Source organism: Centroberyx gerrardi, chromosome 1 (assembly GCF_048128805.1).
Source record: "Centroberyx gerrardi isolate f3 chromosome 1, fCenGer3.hap1.cur.20231027, whole genome shotgun sequence".
In the NCBI taxonomy this organism is placed as follows: Eukaryota; Metazoa; Chordata; class Actinopteri; order Beryciformes; family Berycidae; genus Centroberyx; species Centroberyx gerrardi.
The window spans coordinates 15180507-15191263 of NC_135997.1; the positions used below are offsets into that span (position 1 = coordinate 15180507).

At 41.6% G+C, this 10757-nt stretch overlaps 1 protein-coding gene across 1 annotated transcript; it reads right to left on the minus strand.

Annotated features, from left to right (window-relative positions):
* Positions 1-427: 427 nt before the first annotated feature.
* Positions 428-7424, minus strand: LOC144539389 (uncharacterized). Its single transcript, XM_078283998.1, has 5 exons — positions 7297-7424; positions 6247-7012; positions 4773-4923; positions 1238-1362; positions 428-460 (listed from the first exon to the last, which is right to left on the minus strand). The coding sequence occupies exons 1-5, from the start codon at positions 7422-7424 to the stop codon at positions 428-430; spliced, it is 1203 nt and encodes a 400-aa protein (XP_078140124.1).
* Positions 7425-10757: the final 3333 nt, after the last annotated feature.

A 10757-nucleotide genomic window follows, 5' to 3' on the forward strand; every position in this document is an offset into this window, starting at 1 on the left:
AGAAACATCTATGCAAAAATATCAGATGTTCTCCTTATTTAACTCTGAGATATGTAGTGTCAGCATAGAGAACAAAGCAAAGTGTTGAATCTGCATTTAGAAATGTGCCATGAAGTCCTTATCAAGATCTTGTTTATGCGTTGTGAATGTATTGTAAACTAGAGTTAAAGTGTTACCCGAAGGACAAACTTGAAAAAATAAATCATACATTATCTCTACATTAGCAAATGGATACGTTTGAAAGAAAGTGATAATCACTATGGTATCTCCCACAGAAATAGCATTTCTCACAAACCAGTTTTAGACACACACACACACACACACACACACACACACACATACACATTCAGCATGCAATTGTACTTCTATATACAGCAATAAATATTATATTCTACAGCTTTTCTCATCAAATAAGCAGAAGGGAGGCTCACCTTGCTGCAGCTGCCTCGTCCCGCGCCACCTGTTGGAAACAGAGCACAGAGTGAAAACGGCTGATTTGCATTTAACAGGAAAGCCTGTGCAATGCAAATGGAGTGGTGCTGTTAAAAAGAAAAAATAAATAAAATAAAAAAATGCCCCCTCCCAAAAAAAAAGTTTGCAGTCCTGTGAGGCTGACGCTAGCAGTGTGGTCTTCATGTGATTCTGATGGTTGTTTCAGGAAGTACCTCACCCCCTACCTCTATAACTAGGGGCAACAATAACCTAGCAACCATTTACAGGAGGTGCTTGATCCTCTGGTTGAAAGCTCTTGGCCCAAGTAAGAGCTATTGCGTCGTCTCCTTTGGAGTGCTCACGAAAAGGTCAGTAATATTGTGATACCAAGCAAAAAGGGCTGAACATCAGTAACTTACAGACATTATGTGGAGCACCACTACAGCTGAAGAGTCATATGTCACTTTAGATTACTAATTAAGGAATGAAATGCAAGGACCGCAATTACATTGAATTCATAGCAAAAAACAGGGATGAATTGCTAGAGAAAGACACCACTGCAATTCAACCTTGAGAGATAAAGAAAGACGATAAAGATAAAGAAGAAGATCTCTTTGTGCTTGGCTTTGTTAAAACAAATCAATCAAGTTATTGCATAACCAAAACACTTCATTGCTTCATTTGATGATGCCACTACTTTTTACTCTTGAAAAGGACAGATCAGACTCCAAAACCACTTTGTAGAAATGTGACATTTCACAAACAGATTTTTCTTGAGAAATATTTAGTGTGCGGTGAGACTCGCCCTGATGAAGACGTAGATGGTTGACTTGATCTTGACTTCCACACACTTGTCCTGACTGAACTTCCTTTTGTCATAAGACACTTCTAGACTTTTTTCATCCTGCCCATACCACAGTGCCTTGATGTCTGGAGAAGCTCAGCCTCACCATGCACACTGTGTCAGGTACAGCGGCTTTCCTTTCCATCCTTTTCACATTTTTCGATACCCTGTCAAAGAGCACCTTGTGTACAGTCCAACCAGGGGTGGGTAGTAACGCATTACAAGTAACGCACATGAGTAAAAAAGTAGTTCTTTTTAAGGAACGAGTACTTTTAGTTCCTTTTTTTAAACTGTACTTCTACTCTTTACTCGAGTATATTTTTGAGCCAGTAATCTACTTTTTACTTCACTACATTTGCCATTTATACCTTTGTTACAACCTGTCTGCTCTAAATGCGGGGATTGAGTGTAGGGGGGGAGAGCGCGAGGAGCACCTCTACTGCAGATGCCAAGTTGCCAGCTGCCTGGAAGAAAAATAAGCACCATCTGTCTTTTGACCACGATGCGATGATGACGGAGCAAAACCCAGAACAAGAGGCAGCTTCCAACAAATGGGTATCCCCAAATGACAAATGTGAATGGAAAGAAGTTTTCATTCTCTAGTTGATTGACTGAGGTCTTGGTACAGGGAGTAATACTACAGAACAGAAAATCTGAGTTTTAATTAATTGTACTGTATTCGGTATCTACTGCATTTTGGGGCTGTAATAGGTTTGGTTACTTTGATAATGTCTGTAAATGCTAGAGTTAAACAGACTTATATTCTGTTTTATAAAGGGCTAAGAAAGTTTTATCACCAAGTGCTGTTTTTTCATTATTTTGCACTGGCCCGCACACCCTAAAAAATATTAAAATGGAAAGTAACTTGTACTTTGAGTAATTTATTAACCAGGTACTTTTTTACTTTTACTTGAGTAAGTTTCTCAAATGGTAATTTTCACTTTTACTTGAGTCATTTTTTATGGGAGTAATTGTACTTTTACTTGAGAATAGATTTTCAGTACTCTACCCACCACTGAGTCCAACTAACACACAACCATCGCACGCACGCACGCACGCACGCACGCACGCACGCACGCACGCACGCACGCACGCACGCACGCACGCACGCACGCACGCACCACACACACCTACACACACACACACACACACACAACATACCAGACCCATTTGTCTTCTAAAATATTTACATTTACTTACTCTCCAATGGAGCTTTATTCACCAGTGCCACGCAACCTTAAACAAGCCTGTGTCTTGTTTAAAACAATGACAAAAAGCCTAAAAAAAGTCTTATTCCTTTAAATAACTTCATATGTTATGTTGATGTGTTTTGTTAACTTGATATGCCTATTCTTGTTTTAAAACCCCACGTTAAAGTGTTTTATTGATATAAAACAGATAGAGGAGGCATACAAAATAGCTTTAAAAGCCTTAATGGAGACAAAGTGACGTCTATTCATAGTATTCCCATGATGTCACATGCATTTCCTACCAATACGTTGCTTCACCATACACACAGCTCACTGGCTGTGGCTGTCATTTGATTATAATCACCTGTTACAGTAATTTATGACAATCACATGTTATTTTCCTAGCAAGATGGCGGTGTGATGATGTAACAGAATACTTTGAATACTCATCAGCATCAGCAAGGGTGCTGCAACACTGCCACAAGACAGACGCTATGGGTCTTGTATATTCAATATATCTTTATTTCCATGGTGAAAAGGGGCAGAGGGTTCATTTTGTGGCAACGGCTGTCAAATCATGGATAAGGTTTTATTTTTATATATCAAGCTTGAGGCAGTGCTGGCCTCTATGGCTCCCTTTATGGGGAGAGCTCCCTATAAAATGATACCTTCTACACAATGACTGGATTGTATTACGCACTATCTGCATCTTAAAGTATTACAATGTCAAACTGGATTCTGCGGTGCATATTATAAATACAATATCAAAAGTGAAAATTCATACTGCTACTGCTCATACTGTTTTGTTCTATATATGGTTGCTGCTTCATTTGGTAAGCAAAGATTATCCCACACTAACACAAATGCTCTCAGTACAGCTCAGGCTGAAGTGCATTGTGCAATGCAAACTTTAGACAGGAGGCTCTTAAACAAACTAACAAGTGGACATGGAGGATGACTACTGTAAGTTCCTATTACTGTATGCCCCCCCCCCCCCCCCCCCCCCCCCCTCCCAAGCCCACCCACTGATTCTCAAGCAGCAACCTTAACATATTCCAAACTTCTCCAGATCACAAATAAACAACTAAATCTGTGGCTTTGCCGTCAAAGCCAGTAAGGGACTGTCCAATAAAGCCCCCCTGGGAGGAGGTGGGGCGTATGAGGAAGAATTTAAACTCCCCAAGCAAAAAATTATTTTCATTACCCTTCCTGAAGGCTTGGAAAAAAAGGAATGATCCTTCCTTGGACTAAAAAGTTACAGCAATGTGATTAGTATTGGAAGATTTCTGATAAAATTGCAAATTTATCAATACATATACAGCAGATTTCTTATGGCTACAAGGCATAGGAATAGATAAATGACAAGCAAAGGGTTTGCAGAAAGAGACTGGTGATTTTGTGCTTAGCTTGTTCTTGTAGGAGAAATCTATTTTAAAAACTGCCATGACCAAGGAGAGATTAGTCCACATTAACTTCTACAGTGATGCAAAAGTTTCTGTTGGCCCTTGATTATATTATAATATGCATGTAGTAATGCACGATTAAGATCAGAAGCGGCTTGATCAAAGCCTTCTTTGCGTCAAGGTTAGCACGCAGAGTTTCCTTGGAGTTTGCTTGGCCCACTGAGGAGCCTTCTATTAATAGAAAGATCTTACAGATCTGAGGAAAAACGGGTACATTCTTTTACTCACATTTCAAGCATTGCTTACTTTTCCCTCACATGTTCTGCTTTTGTCATATCCTTGCCGTAATGCACCCAAAGGCCTGCATTGCATAACTTACTTGCAGTATGAGCACTGTGCTACAGATCATAGGCTTCTTAGGCATCTCAGGATAAACTTGCCCAAAGCACTTCAGAAACACTCAGGCATGTAAATGAAACTGGGCTGTACCAAAGGCACCAAGGACAGGCAGCACTGGCTCACAAAAGATAGTGGTTTATAGACCTACAAATGAAAAAACGTAACAAAATATCGAAATGTCATCAATTAAAAATGTTATGTACTTTAAAAATACATGACCCTCCCCAAGTCTACATTAAAAAAAAATCACGTTGCCCTCCCCTAATTTCCTCCAGAGACCCCTATCATAAATAGTGTGCACCCCCTAAGAGCTTTCTCTCTTCCTCCTCACTGTACCAGCTGTTGTGTACAATGTAAATATCGGCTGTGTCTATTTTCAGACATCCTCGGGGATTGCTACTAGAAAGGGAAGTGGTTTTAACTAATGTGTGTCTCCCAATATCCCCCATAACCATGATTATTCTGCTATATAGAAGATCTATTTCTGTAATGCTACCATCATACCATTCATGGGCAGAGGATCAGCGACTTCTGGGACTACAGGAGGTGGAGAGGGGCTCCTCGGGCTCTCTCTGTCTTCAGCCTCCACGTCAGACTCGGCCGGAAAGCCTCCAAGATCTGACCCAAGATCAGTTGGCTCTCTGGGACTTGGTGGCTTCAGGGAAATACAGAGAGAGGGAAAAGATAGATCACTGCCCTCTGTATGAGTTGTTAAGAAAGACAGCAGACCAATTTTATGTCCTAATAACTGTAATAGAGTGAGGATTTACATTGTGGAAAAAAACTTTGGGACCACCATTACTGCAACTGCACCACTGCTACTACTACTACTACTACTACTACTACTACTACTGGCTGTGTGTACATTTAAGGGTAATAACTGTGAACATAACTAACTACATGTAATTTCCTATAGTCTGACAAATCCAATCAGTGTATGTGAGAATGAACAACTCTCGCTTTCAAGCTTCTTCTGCGTGACGACACAAAATGGCTGAAAATGTTCTCGATGCACAAAACAAAATAGTGATTACAGTATTTGGTCACAAACATTTTCACAAGTTTGCAAAAGTGTGTTATGCACATTTGCAAATTGTAGTTCACAACTGCAAAATCTATCACAAGGTTGCAGATTAATACACACACGCATTGCCCTCCGACTTTATGGATTAGAGTAAACAGCTGCGTGTTATTTGTGTTTGCAAGTCACGTGACAACCTCATGCATTTTATAGTACAAGTACAACAGCTTATGATGTGATTTTCTGTAGGATTGTTCACCAAAGGATTGTAATAGTTCACAACGTCAAATATTGATTGTAGCACATTACGTTACACATTGCATTTTTCTTTTCAACTTTATGGATTGAGTACACCTTTGTGCATTTGTGTTACAAGTGTGCAAGTCGTATACCTCACGCATCAATAATTCAAGTACAATTTATTTTGGCAGTTTCTTATTCCCATAGTAATATTATCAGCCCTGAACTAGAAAAATGTGCCCTAATCCATCATAAAACCATGGAGCAGATCCAGATGACATCCTAATGACATCACAGGTTCAAGTCTTAGTTCTCTGGTTTCTGACTTTGGGAAAGAGTTGTTCATGTTTGCACGTATTGATTGGACCATCCTCACCTATAGTGATAATATATGAGTTTTTAGATTGAATCTTATTCCCTTTTAATGTGTCAGCCCTTCACTTTAACTGGTAACAGTAATAGGAAATAGAGCTTTTCTAGCATTTCATTTTTCATCATTACTTTATGCGTATTTATGTGTATTACTTTAAGCAATTTATTCTATAATTAAAACACATGCATCTTAAAATCCTGAAACAATTTATACTTATGGCCCCACTGCAGTTACCTTGACCTGGTGACTATTGTGATCTTGAAATATCTAGATAATTTACAGTACAATTTACCTTTAATGTTGCTGTCATGTAATGCAAAAAGACATTCAAAACACAGACAAACCTGAGTTTGAGTGCTTTCTGTGATCCTGGCCTCCAGGACACTCAGCTGATTCTCAGTGTCTGCTGCTTGGCCCAGAGCCTCTTCCACCTTCTGAGTGATGCTCTCCATCCTCGCTTTCACCTGGCTCACCCTCTGCTCACTCTGTCTCACCAGCTCAGCCGCCTCCAGCGCCCCGCTGACCATAGCCTCCATCCTTCTGAGGGTCATCAGGAGTCCGTCTGCGGTCACCCGCACCTGGGTTTGTTCCTCCTGTGTGGCTGCTCCGCCTGTGTTATCCACAGGATCTGTGGCCACAGCTGCATCCCTCTGATCCTTCACTACCTTCTCCTCAACCCGGTCAGGTTCTTCTCTGGCAGTGTTGGTCCCCTTGTCTATATGAAGAACTCCCCCGCCGACCTGAGGGGTTTTCTGCTCCGTGACACACTCTTGTGCAGTTCTCAAAGCAACTTGCAGGTGGCAGACCTGCTCCCTCATATCAGTGATCGTCTGTTCTGCTCGCTGGAGCTTGGCCTGTGTCTCAGCGAGGGCCTGGCTAGACTGGGCGTCTCCTGTCCTGGGCTTGGCCTTTGCCCCCTCTACCCTGAGGGCCTTCCACCAGTTCACCACTGCCACCTTCTTGGCCTCTGGGGTCTGGGCCTGGATCTGAGTCTGGTTCTCAGACTGGCTCTGCTTCTGCTTCTGCTCCTGCTCCCGGGCCCTCTGCCGCTCCTCCACCTTTTCTCCTCTCTCCTCCCACACAGATCTCTGCAGCTCCAGCTCCTGCAGCCTGAAACCACCACCTCATCTTTATAAACAACTCCCTTACACACTGTTATGTCTGCAGTTACCAAGGGGCCCTAAAACTGCACTTATCCCTGATAGCTTCTGAGACACACAAGATAGTAACTCCTATTGATTGCATAATAGAGATGCCCATAAATACATTGTCAAACATCAAAAAACCAGACTCTCTTTTTATTAGCCGGAGGAAGATTCTCGGAATAGTAACTAATATCAACGAAATCCAGTCTGTTACCATAACAGGAGAAAGGGAGGTAAAAACTCACATACACATTGACAAGCTGCTGCTTGATGCTTGCCTGTTGCTGCTGACTGTGAGGATAAGCCCTCTCCTGTGTTTCAACAGAACCAGAGTCCTGTGTGTGAGAAGACAGAGGAGAGATAGCGTATATTTGCATACATGGGACGTGACAGTGACTATAAGCTCTTGCATGGGTTGCCATGTACGCTTGTTGTACATAATTAGCATCCTGTGTTGTGTGTTTAGGCCTTGGCTGCTCTCTCCTCACCCTGTCTGGGTAGTTAGTGTGGAGAAGGTGAGCTAGTTCAGCAGACTTGATCCTGTGAATGATGCTCTGAATGCCGTCTCTGTGTGTGTGAAGGGATGGGATGTTTATTTCCTCCAGAGCTCCATGATGCTGCTGCAGACACAGAAGTTGGAACAATTCATTGTCAAAAGACTGTCATCATCGCTAGGCTGGACAGGATAGGAAATCAGTATCATGAAACTACAACCTCTAGACACTGAGCGTTTACTACCTGCTGCATATCCTGCATCTCACTCTGCAGAGAGCGATGGTTTGGAGGATCTCCAGTCCGACTGTAGAGACTCTGCAGACTGATAAAGTGTCTGTCATAGCTGTCAGTAACAGACGGAGACATCACACTCAAACACTGATGGAATATAGATGAAAAACGATATATAGAAAGCCCTGAAATGTTTAATATTGATAATGTAATTAATGCATCATTTTAGTGCGATATTTCCTAAATAATTACCCATTATGTTACAGTGGTTCTCTCTCTTTCTTTGGAATAGCATTTAAATGGCTGACATTTAACTTTCCTACAAAACTATGTAAGCTGACACTTCCCCTGTGCTAATGGAGGATTCTGTTTCTGCTGCTCAGCTTTAAGCTCCTTGGATGAACATGAAGTTCTGGTAAATGAAGTACAATAATCTTTGTGATACGCAGCTTTACTCCTGTTAGACAGTAGAATTAGATTTAGACATCAGTTACAATTACCTCAGAAGAACTTGGTGCGAATGTTCCTGTAACCTCATCAGCTCTAACTGCAGACCCTTTCAATGACAGAAACAGAGGTATTACATGTACATGACAGTCACAAAGTACAGCCCTTTATATGTCAAAACATTTACTAAGAAATGAACATATGTGGGACATTTTGACTGCGTATGGAGGATTTTTTAGGTCTTACTTCAATTCTTCAATTTTTTCATCACACAACCTGAAATCATGCTGCTTGTAATGAGTAGGCCTATAGCTGATGGTCTAAATATTTCAATCATGTCCATTTTGCAAAGCTTGATCTGAGTATTGGCAAACTTCATTTGAGTAGTTTTGGCTTCTGATATTGGTATTTTTTAAAAGGATCAACATGCTCAACATGCATTGGTTTCTTTTCAGGATTGGTGTAATGTACCTACGCTGGCTTTTCATTTTATATTTTAAGATGTCAATTGAGTTGGCACAGCACACAAGTAAGCTATACATTTAATATCAGCAAAATCCAGTTCAAGCTCTGAAAATTGATACTGAGTTGTAGTTGTGCCAGTTGTGCCATTACATTACTGAAATTCATACTTTGTGTGATAAACATACCTCAATGATGTTGTGATTCTCCACATGAGAGTTCTTAATCTTATCCATGAGAATGTCTTTCTACATATGAACACAGACAAATAAACTTAGAGACAAATAAAACCAACTGATTTTTGTGATGAATTGAGAAATGAAACATATGACAACAACAACAGACGAACCTTTGTGATTTCTCTGTCTCTTAGCGTCAGCATAACAAGGGTTTCCTCGAGTTCTGCCTGTGAACATTCAGAGGTTTAACTTTAGTGGACTCATAACTCAGAGACGGACAGAGAAGTATTTTTATAATCTGTTCTTACCCTCAACTCAGCGCTAACGTTCCTCAGTTTGTTGATGCTATCTTCAGAGACTGTTCTTTCAAAGGTGAGTTTTTCATTCTGTGTGGACATGAGGAATACTATTGTATCACCTGTACTGGTGGAGTACTGGAGCACAGTAAACATGAATACCTTAATCTACAGACTTATGTTTAAGGTTAAATTACCTTGTCTTCAAGTCTCCGAATGTGAACTTTCAGGCATTCAACCTCATTGCTCTAAAGACAAAAACACATTTCACGTAAATAATAACCATAACTAGACATTTGTTTCTCATTCCTTCGCAGTATAGCTGACTCTCCGTTCAGTGTGTCCTGTACCAGTTTGGTGCAGCTGGCCTGGGTGCGGCTGGCTCTCTCCTGGGCCTCCCTAAACGCCCGCCGGGCCTCCTCCAGCTCCTCTGACAGGGATCTGGCTCTCACTGCTGACCGCTGCGCACTACAGAAACCAACAACCAGACATAGTTTCTTGGTTTACACAGAATAAGCAGAGGATCAATCTCTACTATCTAATATCTGAAATGGCAAAGACCAAGAAGGAAAAGTGATTTTGTTCTGATTTACTGAGGCTGTATCCAAATATTGTTTCAGAAGACATATGACACAGTCAGATTTGTGAAACAAGACCTCTCCCAGATCAAATATGCGCTATGACTGGAGGTGATCAAGTGAGAGATAAGGGAAGCCATTATATCAAAAGCCTCATCATTTGCGCATATTGTGGTTTTCACCTGGCCAGCTTGGCACGCAGCTCAGTGATCTCCACAGTGAGCTGGAGATTTGCGTCTTCACACTGAGCCACCGTCCTCAACAGGCTGCTGTTCTGCTCACTCAGCCTGCGGTGGGCGTGCTTCAGCTCTGCCACGGTGCCCAGCAGGTCCTTCGCATCACTGAGGCCAAATATACAGTTACAGGTGAAGTATTAATTAACCACCAAGCGTGATGATGCATCGATTATATGGAGTAACTATATGAAGTGATTAAAGGAGATGAATAACTGACCAGATACACTGGTCACTTTCTGAGAAAGCAGTTTTGCTTTGAAGACTTGAGAAATCCAATCCTGAAAGTAAATCAGATTTAGTAAATTGGTTTGGAACCTGACAAAGACTCGGTGTGTAAGCACAAGAGTGAAACCTTACCGTTTACAGGCACTTTAGAAGAGTCTGGCCAAGATACGTGACTGTCATCCATATCAGCACTGAAAGATATGAACAGTGATTGGTATTCAGCTGAAAAAAATGATTTAAGTGTGAAATACCCATTTAAAAGCCTGTATGCGAATTGGAATATGGCAGTTTTAAGGGTCTGGATTTGATGCTTAAAGACTTTCTTTAAGAGAACAGCCTACATCTCATCCTGATTCGTGCTGAGTTGGATTCCGCCGGCACAATGTTCGCTCACCTATCCTGGCTGCACTGAGCGATCCACTCCCTCATGGTGGAGTGGAAGGTCTCCCTGCTCACAAGGGGGTCCTGGCAATCAGGGTCAAGCAGGTGGCGCAGGGCAGCCAGCCGGTCCTGCTCAGGACTCTGGGCCGTCATGGTCTGCAGGTACTGCATGATGGTGGA